Here is an 18476-nt window from a genome sequence, read left to right as displayed (position 1 = left end):
AGATACAAATAGTAAGTAATGTGAGGTCTTCACATACAAAATGCTTTTCTTAATAAATGACAATGTTGATGTTTGCTAAAATAATTAAAAACTGAGAATTTGTCAGACATCAAATGAATACAAATAAATTCTCATGCACAAACAAATATTATTTTTAGCATTCTGAAACAAAACAGTACACAGGAATTATATACAAGATACAAATTCAGCCCAAAATGAAGGGCTTAAAGTTTAAACAATTCAATTGACCATATTAGAATGAACATATTGCAGTGACAACATACAACATATCAGTGTCAACCAGCTGTCTGGGTTTTGGCATCATGTAAAGTTATATGAATTTGTGCCAAAGCAATAAATAACACCATTCCACAACCTTATGTACAGGATACAATTTTGAATGATTATGATTGAATAGGTTTGCGCTAATTGCTGTCAGACAATCCTAAACCATCAGGTGGCTTTAACGGGCTTTTACAAGACATTTTTAGCTGATAAAGTGTAGTTGTTATTAAGTCCAACATGTGACTGTCGGGTGAACTCATTCTTTAGAGAGGTACGAGCCAGGAACCAATCCGGCAAGGCCGTTTCTTTGCACCATCCACCATCCGTCCTGACCTTCATCCATAACAACCACAACGTCCCCAGAAGAGACAGAGAGCTCGTCTTCCCCCTGAACAGAGAAACAATGACTCAAGAGATTATTCTTTAAGTGAACAAGAGTTGGAACTTCTGTATTTGACATCAAAGTGAAGAAGCTGACCTGTGCTATGTAGTCATATATGACCTTGTACTCGTCACTGCTCAGTTGAGACAGTTGAAAACCAGGAATGGAAGCATATACTCCGTCTGATGTCTCTGCTGTGGAGACCCCTAACAGGATTATTGTGAGAAACAAGCAACAGTTCAACTATTTTGTCAAGCCACTTAATTATTTTTATTTGCAAATGTATTACTAAACCAGTGACTAAGCTGACAACTGATAACTTGGATGCCATATTCATTTTATAAAAATTGATTCACTTCCTTAACATTGCAACATAGGGCATTTATCAACATTTCATTAACCTTTTGAGGGGATAATGCACATTTCTTAATTTTTTGCTGGTGACTGACAAACAGACTACTCTCCTTTTCCTGTTGTATTTCTACTGAAAGAACTAAAACATTTTTCAATTTAATTCAAACAGTTCCCGCAACAAGCAGCACTGGTGACTGTGGAGAGAATAAACTCCATTTTAACAGGATGAAACCTCTGGCAGAACCCGACTCGATATGGATCCCCTTCTGCCTCGACAGGTTGGGGTGAATGGAGAAAATTGGGGAGGAGAGGTGAGTTGGGTGAGGAAGAGGGGAGAGAGAGAGGAGAGGGGAGGTGGGATTGAGAGTTTTCACTCTCTTCACGTCAGGCTGGTGCTTGTCTGTTGTGGCTTTTAGTTTGATAGTTGTGACAAAAATATATTTCACCTCGCACCAGTTACAAACTCCTGTTGTGTTTATAATGTTCGTTCCAATACATCTACAGACAGTGTGTGTATATATGCATTTTAACAGCATTTCCTCTTTAATTTTTCAGTTGCCTGTTGTTGCTGTTAAGAATAATAACCGTTGCTTCACACTCTGTGTTGAAAGGAGGAATTGACTTTGACACTCTAAAATGTCATCATGAAGGAATATGATAGTATAATAACTTTGTGTACTTTACCAGTAGGTTGCTCAACCGGCTCATTGATGCTCAGTTTGGAGCCTGTTGAACAATTTCCCTGCAAAAGACTCGAAAACCTACAAATAATATTGAAAGGACGCACAAATAAATACTTATAGGAGAAAAAAAAACCATGCAGTAAATTCTGTCATCGTCTGCATTATCATTCATTGCTTTGGATTGTGTCACCTTTTCATGACTCCAACAAATCCAGCACTGCCGTTTCTATCAGTCGCAGCGTCTCTATCGTAGAAATTCTGGTATTCAATTGGAGCTGGGGGAAAAAAACTGTCTTTAATGCAAAATGCAACATCTGTTTCTAGCTGGGAGATAATATTAAAATTTCCAACTTAGAATATATTCAAATCCAAACCAGGAAGGTTGAAGTTAGCGTGCCTTACCCGGGGGCATCGTGCCAGTTCTATTCATCTCCACAAAGCAGTTGTTGTCTGTCATGACGTCACACTTTTCCAGTGTGCTTCTCACCTCCTCGTAACACTGGAGGAGCAGTTTGAATGAGATTTAATGAGATTTATTTGAAGGGCTTGATGAGGGCGCGTCTCATACAGATGTGTAACAACAGCTGCACCCACCTCGTCGGCTTTCACACTCTGCAATGATAAATGGTTGCAGTGCACCCACAAAGCGTTTCTCAGTATGCTGATGCGGTCCTCTTCCTGCTGCTGAAATATCTGCACAACCGCAGTGGGATCGGAAAATAAAATGCATATCATCAAGAAAACATTGAAGTGCAGTACATTCCCTCTATTGATGGCAATATTACACTATACAGTACTGTGTAAACACTTCTGAAATATAGTAATGCAAATGGTATCTCGCACAACAAATGCCTCGAGCATATTTCTCTGTTGTTTGTCCACTTAAACGTTCATAGCTGTCATTGAAACATGCATCATAGCTTTTAGATGTAAATTTATGAATTACTCAATACAGCTCTTTCAGCTGTCTTTTAGCTGCTTTAGTCTGTGTGTGTGTGTTCCAGGTATTACTTGTGTAGTGGGAACCTAATTCCATTTTCAAGGCCACATTATGGGGGCTTGTTTTCCTGATGAGGACAAAAAGCAAGTCCCGATGAAGTTAATCATTAAATTGGGTTAGGTTTAAAAGTTTTTTTAGTTAGATTAAGTTTAGGTTTGTAAGTTTAGGGTAAGGGTAAGTCTTCAGGAAATGCCTGTGTGTGTGTGTGTGTGTGTGCGTGCCAATAAGTGCCCCCAACACGATAGAAGATGTGTGTGCGTCCTGTCTTGCAAGCTACAACGTACAACGACCTTAAATTGCTGAATGGCTGCCTCAGTATTGTTGATGTCATCACATGCAGGAAGGAAACTCAGTTGCCCAGAAACTTCTTTAGTAGATGAGTGACTCACACCATGTTCTGATCATAGGAAGTATTACACATCCGCACTGACAAAACAGCACTTGGGTATTACCACTTTTGATTTAAGTCCGTACATTTTAAGATGTGGCAAGCTGTAATGTATATTCCCCAATTGATAAATACTACAAGAGGAGAAAAGCAGCTTCTGTACTTTACCTCACATGTGTTGATGTGTGTTGACTCCCATTCTTGACGGATCTTATCAAGCTGTTCAATGTTTGAAATGTATTGTTTCCCTGAGGACAAATAGAAAACAATTGTATAAAAGAGGGTACATTTAACATTTAATATTATTTTTACTTATGTCGAAACCACAGTTTATCGGTTAATATACTGTATCTATCCCCATGAAATGTAAATTAATGGGACTATTCTTAAAAAACAAATAATTGCAGTGTACTACAAAGCAAAAATAAGTATATGTTTTTGGTGCCATAGTAGATCTCATTATTTTGTCCTTACCAGCTTCCAAAGCAGCTTCTCTGCACTGTTTAGATTTGTTGTTCATCTGAAAAAAGAGGGAAAATTACAAAATGACACGATACATTCCAATGTTATTTTATTTGTTTAGTTCATTTAGTTAAATAATCTATTTAAATTCCATTAAATAAAAAAACAACAACAACTTAAATGATTAAATCAATGTCAAAATTAAATGAATTTCCCATCTCTGTAAGTGTGGTTTCAGAAACTATCGCTCTGGTTGCCAACAACAGCCAAACAATACGTATGTTCTACTTAATGGTATTAAACTGTGTAAAATACAACTGTATCTGAAGTTAGCATTTGCTAAAAACAAGTATTGATAATGAAGTGCTTTCAAATGTTAGGAACATTTAAAACAGCACAAACAGTTGTACAGTCAACAATATAGGTACTACATTTTCTTATTTCTCTCATGGACATAAAAACTTGCTTGAAAAATGCAAAGACTGAGACAGAAGTAGGGCGATAGGGAGACTTTGAGATGTGAAACTAAAACTATTTTAAGAGCTCCTTAATAAAAAAAAAGCTATTTGCTTATTACATTAATCATTATACACACACTTGGATGTTTGGCCGTCACTGTGCACAATGATGTATGAGCAGAGTTTGACTCTAAAAGGCTCTTTTCACATTTGTCTGCATAAAAGTGAATGTTTCTCTGCTGCTTGAACCTACGAGCAAGATGTGGGAACTTAACGCCTCTAACTCACATACAAGTTTACATGTTGTTAGACTGTGAGGGTTTCAAGTCAGGAAAACAAGTGGGTTATTTAGTTCACACAAATCATTACTCAATGCAGATTCGACTGTAAATCTGTCCGTATGTCTTCCAACATGTCTGGAGTTAGAAAAGAGTGTTTGACAACTGGAGGATGGCACACACACGCACCACAGCACAGATTTACCTTCTCTATCTGTTTGGGAGTAGCTGTGGGAGCGTTGCCACTCTTCTCGGCCGTCTGCTCTGCCTCATCAGCCTCCCTGCAGCGCTGCTCGTAACACTTTTTTGACTGGGAGGGAAGCAGAATAGAAACCACATGAAACCATAACAGCCATGCTCTGTTCATCCGCACTGCTATGAACCCTTGGGGGGGGGGGGGTTAGGAGGGGCTTAGGAGGGGCTTGTGCTGGCAGGAAAACAAACTGCATCAACAACCAGCTCACTTCCTTCTTCTGAGTAGAGAAGCATGACATTGGGGTCCTTAATGTGTATATTCACTCATATCTTGTAAAACCATCTTCCGCTCAACAGGGCAATGCTTCTCTACTTTTGCTTTGCAGAGCGAGGACAAGCTGCATTTCATCTACTTTTCTTGCACGTAGAAGGAAGTGTTGCCAATAATTCAGTTATTTCATCAAATCACTTGAATTCAAACTTCCAACTCAAAATTTAAGTCTTAAAATATAACTATATAAAAGGCATTTAATGGCTGAAAAAAGAGAACATTCTTGTGCATCATGATAATAAGAATTGACCTTACTTCTATTGTTTTCTTGTAGAGGGAGACTTTCATTTTCTGGACCTTCTCCATCATGACTTCGAACTAAAGGATCATGTAGTGTTTTTTCAAAAAAAACATAAAAATAGGTCATCGTCAGAAAAACCACACACTGTTTTTTTTAGATTTCCTCTGTATGCAAATGAGAGAAAGAAGACGATTCATTATTTATTTTATGCTTACCTTTCTCCTCTGTTCTTTCTGTCGCTCTCTGAACTGCTCCATCCTCTTCACTTCGTCCTTCAGTTGGCCAGAGAGCTGAATGTGCAAGTTTCCTATGTTCTCAATTTCTGAAGAATTAGCAAAACACACAAGTTTTAAAAAAAACTCAGAGGTGAGAAGCACGTGTATGGAATGCCTTAAAACAATGATACAGGACACATAACCTGTGCTTACGTTTTTTCATTTCATCGAAAGATACTTTCAAAGTGCTGTTAAAACAAAAGGGAACACAGGATGCCCTTAATATGCAAAAATGTCATGCATTGAAATGTAGAAGAGGAAGAAATACTGATGAGGGCATTAATGTTCAAATCCCACACTTACCAGATCTCATTTAAACCTCCAGCCTTGCGGGCGATGGTGACCAGTTCTTTGCCATATTTCTCCTCTGCCGTTGCCCTGCACAACCACAACACAGCTGTACCACGTCACCGACGCCACTCTCTGCATTCATGTGCAATTTACCCAAAGTGTTTGAGCCCACCTCATTTTCAAGAGCTCCTCCATGTCTTTGCATGTCCGTCGGCCATCATTAAGCCTCTGAATTATAGTCTCATACCCACAATTGCTGATGAAGTCCACTCCCTGCAGTACCACAGATACCAGACAACAATTTCAGAGATAAGGGACAGTGTTCACAGGGAATCTTGCACAATATTCAATTTTGGAGCAAAAGTCAAAAATCTATCTGCTAAAAGCAAAATGTTTCACGTCCACTGGGAAGAAAGTTTTGATGCTGCCTTATTGTTTGATGTTTTTAAATCAGACCCACATGATCACCTTTGTGCGATAGCTGCAAAGGACGATAAGACGAGATGAATATCAACAAATACCCAGATGACTGAGGCAATTGTTTTCCACGTAGCTGTATTGTGGTATCTCATCTACAATAGAAATCGTTGCAGGGGGTTTTCAAGTGGAAAAAGAGATGTAACTCAATTTGGAAATAAAATTACTGATACTGATATTTCTCTGATACAAGTGATTGACATTTGGCACAGGGTAACTGATAACAGGATGTTAATGAAGAGGAAAAAGGAAGCACACAGTGTCACGCAGTAAACTGAAGCTTCAGTAGAGTTCAACTTATTCCTTCTCAGAAACCAGTTCCTGATGCTTTGTTCATGGTTACGGTGTTAAATTTCTGTCGGAAACAGGTGACATTGACATTTTGAGTTTTGGTGTGTTGCACTGTCACACACACACTTTAATAGGTGCTATGTGCACAACAGTACATCAAACACACAATAAAGGGACAAGATTACCCTGTGCTGTATTTATCTGGAAACCTACAGTGATGATAAAGATCAAACAACGTTAGCTGTAATAAGTTACTTTGGCCTCAATACACTATTAAAAAAAGTTGCAGAGAGAGAAATCTTTAGCTTGTGTGACAGACCTGGTTTTCTAAACTGTAGAATGTGTGCAAAGATAAAAAGCAGAGTTTTTGCTCATATCAGTGAATAAAAAGGTATTTATTCAGTGAGCAAAAGGGGAAAAAAGCAAAGATTAGAAGTCTAAAGACAGGACTAAGTGTTTATATGACTGGTTACAGATAATCAACCAGGGATATCATTTAGAGAATATCCTAGCCAGACCAAATAAAAGGTATAGATACAGTAGAATGAAAAGGTAAAGAACTTTATACTTTAAAAAATGCTCGCAAACATACTGAACACAAAGCAGTTTTCACACCTCAGTCAAAACTCATGATCGACTAAAAGCACAACTCAAAGTGTACGTATTCGTAGAATCACACTAACTCACCCAGAAGGCATCTTTAAATTCTAAAGTCATCTTGGCAGTGGAGTAAAAACAGTCCCTGCTGCAGAATCCACTCAGCTTTTAGTCACTTTACTAAACCCAGCAGGGGAACACGCTGCTGCTGCTGCGGCTTGGTGCAAGTGAAACAGATCATGACACATTCAGGAAACCAGCCTTAAACCAGCAACACACACTCACTCATTTGATTTGAAATGAGGAAGAGCTGTAACGTGTCAGGCTGATGTCGTTTCACTTTGTTCAAAGGGACAAGGAATAACGATCCATAGCAACACTTCTTCAAATACACTTCTAAAAACTGTGGGCAAACAAACTCAAATTTCTTTCATGACAATTTACAGAAGTGTTGGTTTGAACATTAATAATGTGTGTAATTTAATTAAGTTTCCTCAAAGAAGTGGTTGTACTGTATGGCAGATTCTCAACCTGGGGGTATCGACGGCCACGGTTGTGCGGGATAATTGCTGGGGTCGTCAGATGGTTGTTAAATAAAAATATATATAATATGTTCAAAATAAAATGGCATATTTTAGACTGGGAATTGTTTTTATATTAAATTGCATGAACCAGAAATAAGATCTGCTTTAGAATGGATGTTACTGAGTGTGTCTGTGAGAGTCAAAGTCTGTGGACAGGAGTTAAAGCTTGGACACAAATGTTTTTACTTCACTCAACAAACTTAACAACTTTTATTTTGTGAAACTGGCTTTATGCACTTTGATGAACGACCCCGTGAGCCGCCAGAAGTTGTGTTCTGCCCGATTGCTCAGCTGAAGAGAAAAACCATATATATATATATATATATATATATATATCACAGAATGCAACATGTTCCTTACTTATCTACTCTTAAAGTGATAAGACCAAAAGGTCTGGGCTTAAGAATGAAGAAGTAAAGAATTATAACAGACTACAATGCAGAGAAACACGTGCACCAGACTGATAATACTGGTGGTCACAACTCAAAAAGCTTGAGAGCCCCTGCTGTGCTGTATAATACAACATCTCTGCAACACACACAATTTGGGAAGTTCATAATTTGCATTCACTGTGTATGTGAGGCCCTGAACAGCGCTCTGGGCATTTTGCAATAGATGTTTCCTGTTCATTGGTTCATTTCATGAGCTAATGCAATGATCACAGTCAGATGTGGACATCTCCCTCCACAGAGTGAATCCCATGACTTATGTATACGTACAACGCAGGAAATAAACTAGATCACACCTATGTGGAATCAAATGATAAAACTCTACAACAAGCTTAGAAACTGTAGTTATAATTCATCGTGTGATACATGCAGCTGTCTGCCATAGTCTGTCACTTCACTGTTCATGAATGTCTCTTGATTTTTCAAAACTTCCGCCTGCGAGATCTGCCCGTCTTCGTCGCTGTCCATTTCCTTGATGAGGTGAAGAGCCTGTTGACAACAGAGAATCAAAAACAAGGAATAGGAATTAGGAGAGAGGGAACTTTTATCCTAAAATCCCAGATAATGAAATACCAGGGATCATCCCAATACATCATGTATTAAAGCTCATCAATTTATTGTTTAAACCTGTTAACGTTGATCAATTTTGGCTTTACCTCTTCTCTTGCTGAACCGTAGCTGTTAGGCGCAACCCACCGGAGCTGCTCCTCTCGATTCAACCTGCCGTCCTTGTCTTGATCGTAGAGATCTTTAAACCGCACAGTTTCCTCAATCTCCCACTGCGAAGGGGAACCCTCTGATTAAAAAAATAAGTAAAGTGATAACTCTGCTTAAGTGAAAAAGCAATTAGTTAACACATTATTCTATGCTTTAAAAAAAATCTGTGTCCTCACCATCACCATGGACATCTCCAATAAATTCCCTTAGATTGATGAATCCATCTTTATCTGTGTCATATTCACTCAACACATCTTCAATGGCAAAATCCTATCAGAGAAAAAAATTGATTATTTAACTGTGGCATGAAACAGATATGAAACTCTTATAATTGCTAATAAAAAGGAAGTTAAACTTGTCTTACAGCCATGTGATCCACTTCAGACGGGTGTGTGAAGGCGAGAAACTCTGTTACATTAAGGCCGGGTCTGCCGTCCACATCAGCAAAGTCAAAGCGCCTCCTCTCCTTCAGGTGGAGCTAAAGTAGATATGAGCCTGCTTTAATTTCACATGATTTAGGATGTGGCCCAGCATGAATATTTACTGAACAATGAAAGTGAGCCCACGTGTCTGAGAGACTCTTGCTCTGGATCCTCCAGAATGGTGCTGTCATCTAAACTGATGAGCTGGTCGTGAGCAACCGTGTTGTATTCCGCCCATGTTACAGCGCCATCTTTGTCAGTGTCAAACTCGGGGAATCGCTCCTCTGCATCTTCCAGAGCATATTTTCTGTAAACGTGCTGAATCCACAGAGTAATCTCCTCTGTGGAAGAAAAAAACACAGAGCAGGACGAGCATGAAGTCTAATAGAGCCCTATCAATATAATCAGCTGAAGTGAGCCTTTCACAGACATATTGGTATCTGCTCTCATGTTTGCTCATTTGCTAGAATATGAAAACCTTTATTTTACAAAATACACAAGGCAGAAAAGATTGCTTTTTAAATAAAAATTGTTTATTTTTACTGTAAAATATGGGTTTGATAACGATATTTTAGGAATCATTGCAAATTTTTGTTTAATATATATATATATCGGTTGATATATCAGTATCAACATTGGCCTCCAAAAATCCATATTAGTCAGGCACTTAAGTTTAATCAATTATGTTCATCTTCACTATCTTTCTTAAAATTGAATGAAACATAAATGTACCTGCACTCAGCAGACTGTTGGCGTTTGTATCGATCTTCTTTACAATTTCATTCATCTTTTTCCTCTGTTCTCCGGGGCTAAGTTTCTTGATCTCCTCCGTGTCCTACAAGTGGAGAAAATGAGCGAAGCACAGAGTGAGCAGGCGATGAATGAAACGGAAGAGTGTAAAAAATAAATGTATTCAAAATGAACACTGACCTGCTCTCCCAGTAAGATATTCAGGTCGTGTTCAGGGTTGTGCTGCTGGCCAATGTAATGATCTTCATGAAGATGCTTCTGAGAAGTTTGTCCAAGTCCAAACTGAAGAAACAGCAACAGCAGCACTGCAGAGGACGCCATCTGTTGATCAACACAATGAATGCAACAAACAACTAAGGGCTTTTAGTGAATTTAAACTTCCAGTTCAACTTGCTTGGTGAAAACCGAAATGACCAGAGCTCAACAGTGACCCTGCGGCCATCTGCTGGTGAAAGTCCAGACAGACTAAACCTAACGTGTGATTCTCGATCGTCCTGAGTCACAATGAAACCTGACGACTCCACAGAAAATAGTTAAATGAGCCTGATAGAAAGACTGATGCTGATTTAGTTGTTTCTAGTTCCTGTTTGTGTTGAACACGTTTGACAGAGAGGGATTAAAACAGAGACATTCCGGCAGATCTGAGGGTAAAACTGAAACAGTAGACGCAGGAGAAATAGACGCAGTTATAAACATAAAAAATAAGCCTTTACTGTAGTTAGTGAGACGAAGCTGAAGATGTTAGATGTGAGTAGAAGATGTTGTTATTACCGTGAGAAGTTCTCCACACAAATGATGACGTCACGTACTCTCATTTATTCTGGAGGAAAGTACTTCCGGGTTTAAACTTCAGAATTAGTGTCATGTTATAATGGAATCTACTGAATGAAGCTAATATAAACATACATATATATATACTACAGCCCTTTAAAATCCTGAACACTTGGGAATATGATGCTCCACATTATAGACAAAAAATAATAAAGAAATAATGATAATACATAAAAACATAATCAGAGGTTGACACAGGACCCCGTACAAGACCGGGTCTGCTATTTAGCTATTAATGCAGGATCCAATGAAGTTGATATTCTGCACAAAAAGTGCAGTATATTAGACACATTCAAGTAAAACTGATACAACAGCTCTATAATAATGTCTACCTTTTTTTAAATGATTATAATGTTCAATTTGAGTTGAAACCATTTCAGGGGTGCTGATAGCCGTCTGGTGGTGCAAATAACTTGAGTCATCTGTATCTACAAATTGAAACAAACTGTTACCATAAGCTGTGTACAGTTACAACTAGTGCAGGCGTATGACGGTGTAGTGAGCGTGATTCTCTTCAATTAATTTTTTTCAACAATACGCCTTTTCTTTTGAAGGCTGGCTCACTGTTTCCGGTCTCTGTAGTTGACTTTACGCTGAGGAAATCAAACAAACGTCCCGCCCGATCATCGTGGTTGCCATGGTAGACCGTCTTAAGTCCCGCCCAGTGAGACTCTGTCCCACCCGTTATTCTGTATCTGATTGGCTGGTGCGTGTGTTGCCTCCGTGTCAATGTGAATTCATTGGATGAGCCCTACGCCAGTCAGAACTACAACTGAAAAGACTTCCCGGTTAGGTTGTCCTCCCCGTCTGGCATGACTGTCCATCAACAAGACAACTTTAAACGGAGACTTTCAGCTATCGCCACCTGAGCATTCAAAAAGCACCGCGGGTCGATGTCCAAAGACAACCGCCATGACGGTCGACGGCGCGGCGCCGGGCAGCACCGCCTCGGCCCCAGGGTTAGCCAAGGTGGGGACGGGAGGGAGAGGTCTGGCAGCAACAGCCCCGGCTCCTCGCATGGAGGAGGCAAAAGCAGGAATACACCCACATCCGCGTTGAAGGTGAGAGGCGAGCCGTTAATTTGGCTGAAAACGTCCCAGTCAAGATGCTCCGCTAGCTAGCTTGAGCTAAGTGACTGGGCAGCCGAGGAGGGGTGCGTCTAGCTAGCTGCTCTGCTAGTGAAGGAGCGTTTTTGGGTCACCTTACCCCGTGGAGGTGTGGTGTTGTCAGCTCTGATGGCCTTTTGATGTTTCACCTTCCCGCTGTGCTGTTGCCTAAAAACACATGACAGTCATCATCACCTTGTGAGATGTGCGATTAGGCTCAAATGATTTGTGAGGTCTTTGTGTGTAAGTGTACTTGCCATGTTATCATTAAAGCGTGGTAGTGACATCAGGAGGAACGCTGTGTAAGGCTCACACGAGAGTGACGTGGAAGAGTCTGCATCAGATGATGAGGTATCCTGCTCCCCCAGCGAGTCCTCATTGTGCCAGTGGTTAGCAAGTTTGTGCCATTTGCACAAACACTAACCATGTGTTTCGTCGCCCCAGCAGCCCATGAATCATCGAGTGCATGGAGACCAATCAGATCCAGAGCATCACTCAGTGTGGCTAATGCACGCGCACGCACGCACACGCACGCACACACACAGAGACACACAGACAGACAGACACATTCTCTGCCTCACTGTGCCTGCAGCTATACCCCCATCACTGGCAACATGGGTTGGGGGGGCCGAGCAGCAGGCCTGCTGTGTGCACATGACTGCGCAGTGTTGTGGCGGAGGGAGAGTGAGAGATGAGAAACAGAGTGAGAGTGGCGGCAGCAGGGAGAGCAGTGCAGAGATGCTGTAAATATAGGAAGCTGCAGAAGAGGGTGCAAGGCAGATAGACAGCAGCAGCAGTGAGGTGGGCCTAAGAAGGGGCCTGGGCCGCCGGGGACTTGTCCCTCTCAGTCGCTACTGGAAGAGGAGTTGACACAGCTGGGCAAGTTGCTATAGCAGTGTGGACTACACAGTAGGGATCTATTTTGGTCCTGCCGTCAGATGACGACGTCACCTTGCACAAGTGGCACTGCTGGTGAGGGGGAACAGGTTGCCTGAAGTGGGCTGCAAAAGTATGTCAGGGGCGGATCAGGACGAGGAGCCTGCTCACAGACTGTGCTTCTTCTCTGTATGTACCCTCTAATCTTTTGATTTTTCCTCTGTGTCTGTCCTAATGACCTAGATATCACCCTCTGTCTTGCTGCTTGCATCTGTTTGTTGACCCTGCCAAAGGGAAACCTTACACTTGCCCCTTACTCAGCACAGTCTATAAAATAAGCACCCTCTCTAGTGCATGTGGAAGTAGGACTGCCTGGCCAGAGAATATAGCAGGAGTTGGGCTTCACTGTCTACTGTGCAGACCAGGAGACAGCTTGTTTGCAGCTGATTAAGTGGATCAAGAGAATGTTGCTTTAAGCCTTTTTCCCCTCCTCTGACTGCCACTCTCAGACAGCCATCAGTTGTTGGGCTGTCAAGCTCAGGAAACATAGAGTAAATATCTACTTTGTGTTGATGCACGATGGGGCATTGATGCTGACCCACCTCTAGTTCTTGCTCATTATCAGCAGGACCTGTGCTGTTTGGGGTTCTTTTGTATCCCTTTGTAGCCTGGTTCTGCTCGGCAGAATATAGCTCAGGCCACTCGACATGTAAAGAATTCTGCTCAGCAAAAGTAGGTCAGCTGGATATCTCCCTTGGGGACATTAAATAGTATCCGACCCATGCACGCATGCTGTTTCTACACGTGTTATGCCTAATGAGCCATGTTCACATTATTCTAATACCCCTGAAGTACATTCTGAAAACATTATTGCATATAGTTTTTTTACACAAACAGCAGACTAAATATCACTTGTTTTCTTCTTAGAGAAGAACTGTATCCCTCATACTGTGTATTCAAATGCAGGGATCATGCAGGCATCATTTTGCTGTAGCTTTTTCGCCTGAATAGTGTTGCTCAAGAGAGACAGCCAGGGGAGAAGAGAACGGTTTGTTCCATGACTCATTCACTATTAAGAGGAGAGCTAGCTCTCGATTTTTGTGTGGGTCAGAGGTAGCGATGTATTTTAAATCTGAAACCACATCTTGCAGTTGTCCTACCAAAATAGCGTTGTTTTGGTCTGGATTTCCGTCACCCTTGGATTTCAACCATTCATGAACAATACAGAGAAGCGGTGCAGGCCATTCTGTTTGGAGAGAGAGAACATAGCGAGTGGAGGATCAACAATGATGAGCATGGAGTTATTAGCTTCTTTGTTGTTGTGTAACCAACTGTAGTGACGTGAGATTAAAAAGACAAATGATAACAAGGACGGTTCAGGGTACATTGTGAATTTTTTTGTCTTAGCGGTTGCTTTGTAAATGCAGTTGTTATTATGATTGTTGAGATTTCAGTAACATATGTTTCTCTGTGCCATGGGGATACAGGATACATGTTGATGCCATGTTTCATCTTCATTTCACATGAGTAAAAGCTGCGAAGAATAACTTCTGCATCATTTATTTTGTTTCCACAGTGTCTGCTGCACCCGAGGTTAAAGTCGAGCTCATTGATGCATATTCAATGTGTAGGTCAACCATGATGCATGCTGGGAACTATGCTAGTTTAGAGCTTCTGCCTGTAGCTGTTTCTTGTAAATTTTTACATACAGTATGTTTAATGCGTGCTGTGCTGTGGCATCAACGCTGGCTCACAAGCTCATACCAGGGTTGGACTAATAATGAATAATAATAACAAAAATTTAGTGGCAATTAGTAATTATTATAAGTAATTTAATTGAAAAGGTTTGAGTTGCATTTGAGAATAGGACAGGCGTATACTACCTTTTACATTTAACTATCCTTTTTATGACATTCATGCCTTTTTTATTTATGTTTGTTAAATGTACTATGTGCACTTTGTTTTTGGTCAGTGTGTTGAAATGGATGTAACCATAGCAACAGCATTGCATAGTTAAGGCTTTTACTGGATAACTCTTCAGTAAAACAATTTAGGTTAAATGTAATTTTAATTTAAAGTCTTCTTCTTCAATACAGCATGAAGTTCATTTTGTAAGTTATTGTCCCATTTAGAGTCAAATAGACGATGAAGCCCTGAATGCACTGGGATCTTGATGCTATGTGGTTTATAGCTACCACCGTCCAATGGGTGCAGTTTGCAGGTGAAGGTGGGCATGCTGTGTCCTCGAGCTCATCAAGCTCACATCCTCCAAATATGGTTACTTCTAGTTTTTAGTTTTTATTTAAAAAACACAAAATGCACAAAGTCGAGGCTTCAAAACAGCAGTTCACAAACCAAGGGGTGACATCATGGTGGGTTATAGTATATCAGGATTTTGCTACTCAGGAAATACTTGTTTTGGTGTTTTCATAGGATTTGTTGACAATTATAAAAATACAAATTCTGACCGAACTCATTTAAACTGACCACAAATCAGGTTATTCAAGTAATGTGAAGATGTTTTTAAGTTGCCTCATTTTTGTCTTTATTCCCATAATGTGACACAATATAGTATGTGATGAACTCGGTGGACAACATAAGTCATCTTGGCCTCATGTCCATTCTTCCACAGAAGTCACCTTGTGTTTGTCTTGCAACATATCATATTTCTCAAAATGACCTAATGTGATATTAGCCTTGTTTTTGGCAGCAGATCATGTGGTATTGAAAGTCACTTCATCTAATCAATCAGTTGCACATCTAATTGTTGTCTGACGTCTTCTGTCTCTCCTGCAGGCGTCTTTCCAGCGCTCCACCAGCCATGACAAAGTGCGGAAGATAGTTGCTGAAGAGGGTCGTGCTGCTCGAAACCTCATTGCCTGGAGTGTTCCCGTGGAGAACAGAGAGGAGGAAGGTCGGTTGCTGCACGCAAAACAAACTGTTTCCACAGCCAACATATTATTATTTTGCTTTTTATATATATATATTATATGTTAAAGATTCGTATTAACATCACAGGAGTAAATTGAGTGCAACGTTTTCATTTTCCAGACTTTACTGTTCAGTGGCAGGTGTTTCTGCTGATGTTTACTTTAGGTGTGTTTCTTTGGCTCAGTGGAGGATTTCAGTGATTTATCAGCTGCTTTACAGTGACCGCAGTGTTTGATCCTTCTCACAGGCCGGGCTGTTAGATGAAACACAATATCTGCTGGAACACAGTGATCATTTTTCACGTCAAGATTAGCCTGATAATGTAATGACAGATTGCTGAGAAACTCCTGTGCAGGCTAAACAAGCTTACACCCAATTCATGACCCATTACTATGAAATGGGCTTTATATTGTTTACGTCGTCCATGTGATATCATTTTTGAAACCCTGTTAGTTTATAGAAAATGGCACTAAATAGAGCACATACCTCCACCGAAGACCAACAGTCTCCTTTGATTGAGTCAAGCTGTGCCAAATTCCACATGGATATCAATCCCCTATATGTGCCTAATTATTTTTTTCATTAAGATCCATGAATTATTATTCCTTGGGAAATGAGTGAAAATGTCTGCACCAAAATATAATGTGTTTTTTTTTCTCTGACCCAAACCACATTCCTCCACCAAGGTTTGTGTTATTTCGTCCATTATTTTTTGCATAATTTTGCTGACAAACAAGCAAACAAACGGACAGGGCTAAAAACATACCTTCCTCTGTAAAGATGGTAACGTTTTAGATTATCTGCTTGACAATGTTGTGTCCCAGGACCCAGGACAACTTTAGGCTTTAGTTAGAGAACGTTTCTCTCAGCCGGCCTACTCTGAAATCCCCATCAGGGCCTTCTCACTTTAGCTCTATCTGACTGTCGCTCTTCTTTGTTGGTCCAGTTATTTTTATTCAAGCTTCTTTTCTGCTCCTGAGTTTACATCTTGAGGCCAGAAATCTGCCACACTTCTGTTTATGGATTTATATGTTTGTTTGGTTTGTAAAGATTTGGCACAACTGAATAGATTTTGTCTTTACTATTGCACATTTGACACATTTCAATCATATCATTGATAACTCCAAAAGTGGTTTGATTAGAGACCATCACCAGAGCATGCTGATTGTGGACTAGACTATGTGTTTACACTTTGACTGTATATAAGCTTTTCTTCTTCTCTTTTACACATAGCAAAGTCCAAAAACAACTCCAGTGGCATTTCCAGGGTTCAGAGGATCAACTCTGGTCAACGAAGGAATAAAAAACAGGTTGGTATCATCATCTGCTTCCACCAGAGGGCACTGCTCGACAAGCTAACAGCTGTTGCAGTATTGTCAGAGCCACTCATGGAGAAGGAGTTTTGGAAAAAGTTGTAAAAGCAGAATAGTCCTGTAATTGAAGTGTGAATTGCACTTGATTTCCAATCAGTAACTTAACATCCAGTAGTTATTCTTGTGCAAGTTTGTAAAATTTGCAAAAAGCTATAGGAGACTTATGTGAATGTTACCGACTGCACAAGTGAAATAGTATTTAACTATGTCTATAAATTTTTTTTGTTTCTATGTATTTTGATGGTTTTTATTTAAATATTTAAAACCTTGTGACTCACTCTGGTAGAAAATACTGGGTTTATGTGTGAAATCTCTCTAAATGCATGGTCGGTATTGGTAATAGTAAAAACAACAGCTGCACCCCCTGTCTAAATGAAAAGAAAAAAAACTGCTGTGGCTGCATTATGTAAACAGTTAAGAGATTTACATGACATTGTAATAACTATGTTATTGTTACGATAATGTGTGGTTCATGCCCTGTCCCCACAGAATGCTGGTGTGGAGAGTAAAGGCACAGCCGGTGCCTTGTTGGACAAGGTGGCAGAAAAGAGCCCCATCAAAGCCAGACAGCCTCGCAAGGTGGACCTGCGAGCGCGCTACTGGGCGTTCCTCTTTGACAACTTGCGCCGAGCAGTGGACGAGATTTACGTCACCTGTGAATCTGATCAGAGTGTCGTGGAATGCAAGGTGAGCTCTTTTTTTTTTCTTATTTAAACCCCAGCAGAAATGAATGTTCCACTTTCAGAATCAATTGGTTCGAGGTTTGACCTCACCAAACATGACTTTTTGGGGAGATTTAAGTGTGGTATCATTTATGAACACTAGAGGGGGGCAGAGATCAGAATGAAATGTCTCCCTCACATTCCTCCTGATCTCTGCTTTATGTCAGAGGGGCTCTCTGAAAGCTTGCTGGCAGGAGAATTATCACAGGCCTGACTCAGTGGACTGAATATCGATGACAGACTGTAAACAGTACAACATTGTGTTTGTTGTTTGGCATCTCGGCTCCTTTTTTGTTTTTGAAAAGTCTACACCTCTTAAAATCCACTGCATATTTGACACAATTGTCTTTTTCTGGAAATGTGTTTTTTGTTTCGGTCTAGCTGTAAAATGGCACTGTGATCTTGCTCCAGGGCACACTGGCATGATCCTGCTGGTCCTGTGTTTTATTGATTGACCTGCCATGCTGCATTATGCTGAGCATGGTTCTGGTGACGCTCTGCGGTCAGTACCGTAGCCCAGTTCCCTGTGGTGTGGTCGGCTTGCTGTCAGTGCCACAGCGCAGCTCCCTGTGGTCTGATCAGCGTTGTTGTCACTTGGCCTGTGTCAGACATCTGGCTACGAGGTGTTTTTTTCCCCTCATACCACTGTATCTCTCCACACCCTAATGCTGTCTAATGGCCAGGGAGCTTGGTGCTGTTCATAATCCACCCCCCCCCAACCAACTTT

The 18476-nt window shown here is 40.5% G+C and overlaps 3 protein-coding genes across 10 annotated transcripts in view; 1 reads left to right on the top strand and 2 right to left on the bottom strand.

Annotated features, from left to right (window-relative positions):
- Positions 1 to 128: 128 nt before the first annotated feature.
- pstpip1a (proline-serine-threonine phosphatase interacting protein 1a) lies at positions 129 to 7622 on the bottom strand. 3 transcript variants are annotated; one of them, XM_035156053.2, is made up of 15 exons: positions 7079 to 7622; positions 5796 to 5896; positions 5636 to 5710; positions 5486 to 5520; positions 5273 to 5379; positions 5072 to 5134; positions 4496 to 4600; positions 3567 to 3612; positions 3261 to 3340; positions 2299 to 2397; positions 2107 to 2203; positions 1895 to 1979; positions 1706 to 1782; positions 764 to 873; positions 129 to 673 (listed from the first exon to the last, which is right to left on the bottom strand). In XM_035156053.2, exons 1-15 carry the CDS (start codon positions 7106 to 7108, stop codon positions 542 to 544), a joined length of 1242 nt encoding a protein of 413 aa, XP_035011944.2. In that variant the 5' UTR covers positions 7109 to 7622; the 3' UTR covers positions 129 to 541. The 3 variants fall into 3 exon arrangements, with proteins under 3 accessions (XP_035011944.2, XP_035011945.2, XP_035011946.2); XM_035156054.2 differs by having other exon boundaries at positions 764 to 861; XM_035156055.2 differs by having other exon boundaries at positions 764 to 858.
- A 145-nt stretch (positions 7623 to 7767) lies between these two features.
- Positions 7768 to 12174, bottom strand: rcn2 (reticulocalbin 2). 3 transcript variants are annotated; one of them, XM_035156063.2, is made up of 9 exons: positions 12105 to 12174; positions 11948 to 12015; positions 10091 to 10231; positions 9893 to 9995; positions 9305 to 9501; positions 9103 to 9216; positions 8915 to 9008; positions 8678 to 8817; positions 7768 to 8510 (listed from the first exon to the last, which is right to left on the bottom strand). In XM_035156063.2, exons 3-9 carry the CDS (start codon positions 10229 to 10231, stop codon positions 8367 to 8369), a joined length of 933 nt encoding a protein of 310 aa, XP_035011954.1. In that variant the 5' UTR covers positions 11948 to 12015; positions 12105 to 12174; the 3' UTR covers positions 7768 to 8366. The 3 variants fall into 3 exon arrangements, with proteins under 3 accessions (XP_035011954.1, XP_035011953.1, XP_035011955.1); XM_035156062.2 differs by lacking the exons at positions 11948 to 12015; positions 12105 to 12174 and adding an exon at positions 10682 to 10785; XM_035156064.2 differs by lacking the exons at positions 11948 to 12015; positions 12105 to 12174 and adding an exon at positions 10624 to 10668.
- The window catches only part of scaper (S-phase cyclin A-associated protein in the ER), a 60378-nt gene continuing 53388 nt past the window's right edge, over positions 11487 to 18476 (top strand). Inside the window, exons 1-5 of one of the 4 annotated variants that reach the window (XM_035156049.2) lie at positions 12532 to 12912; positions 14300 to 14350; positions 15520 to 15637; positions 16888 to 16964; positions 17517 to 17714. In XM_035156049.2, coding sequence (XP_035011940.1) covers positions 12859 to 12912; positions 14300 to 14350; positions 15520 to 15637; positions 16888 to 16964; positions 17517 to 17714 — 498 coding nt within the window. In that variant the 5' untranslated portion in view covers positions 12532 to 12858. Of the gene's footprint in view, positions 11803 to 12531; positions 12913 to 14299; positions 14351 to 15519; positions 15638 to 16887; positions 16965 to 17516; positions 17715 to 18476 lie in introns of those variants that run through there. The other 3 variants (XM_035156048.2, XM_035156051.2, XM_035156050.2) reach the window with 3 other exon arrangements.

This window comes from Hippoglossus stenolepis, chromosome 5 (genome assembly GCF_022539355.2).
Source record: "Hippoglossus stenolepis isolate QCI-W04-F060 chromosome 5, HSTE1.2, whole genome shotgun sequence".
In the NCBI taxonomy this organism is placed as follows: Eukaryota; Metazoa; Chordata; class Actinopteri; order Pleuronectiformes; family Pleuronectidae; genus Hippoglossus; species Hippoglossus stenolepis.
This window is presented reverse-complemented; position numbering and strand designations above follow the sequence as displayed.

Excerpts from the sequence above, each read along its gene's own strand:
- rcn2 (XM_035156063.2), bottom strand. The coding sequence starts at position 10,231 with ATGGCGTCCTCTGCAGTGCTGCTGTTGCTGTTTCTTCAGTTTGGACTT. Across the intron at positions 9,502-9,892 it reads CAACAGTCTGCTGAGTGCAG|AGGAGATTACTCTGTGGATT; the intron begins GTACATTTATGT and ends TTTCTTCCACAG. Across the intron at positions 9,009-9,102 it reads CTGAAGTGGATCACATGGCT|GATTTTGCCATTGAAGATGT; the intron begins GTAAGACAAGTT and ends TTTCTCTGATAG.
- pstpip1a (XM_035156053.2), bottom strand. The coding sequence starts at position 7,108 with ATGACTTTAGAATTTAAAGATGCCTTCTGG. Across the intron at positions 1,783-1,894 it reads TTTGTTGGAGTCATGAAAAG|GTTTTCGAGTCTTTTGCAGG; the intron begins GTGACACAATCC and ends TATTATTTGTAG. Across the intron at positions 874-1,705 it reads GCCGGTTGAGCAACCTACTG|GGGTCTCCACAGCAGAGACA; the intron begins GTAAAGTACACA and ends TAATCCTGTTAG.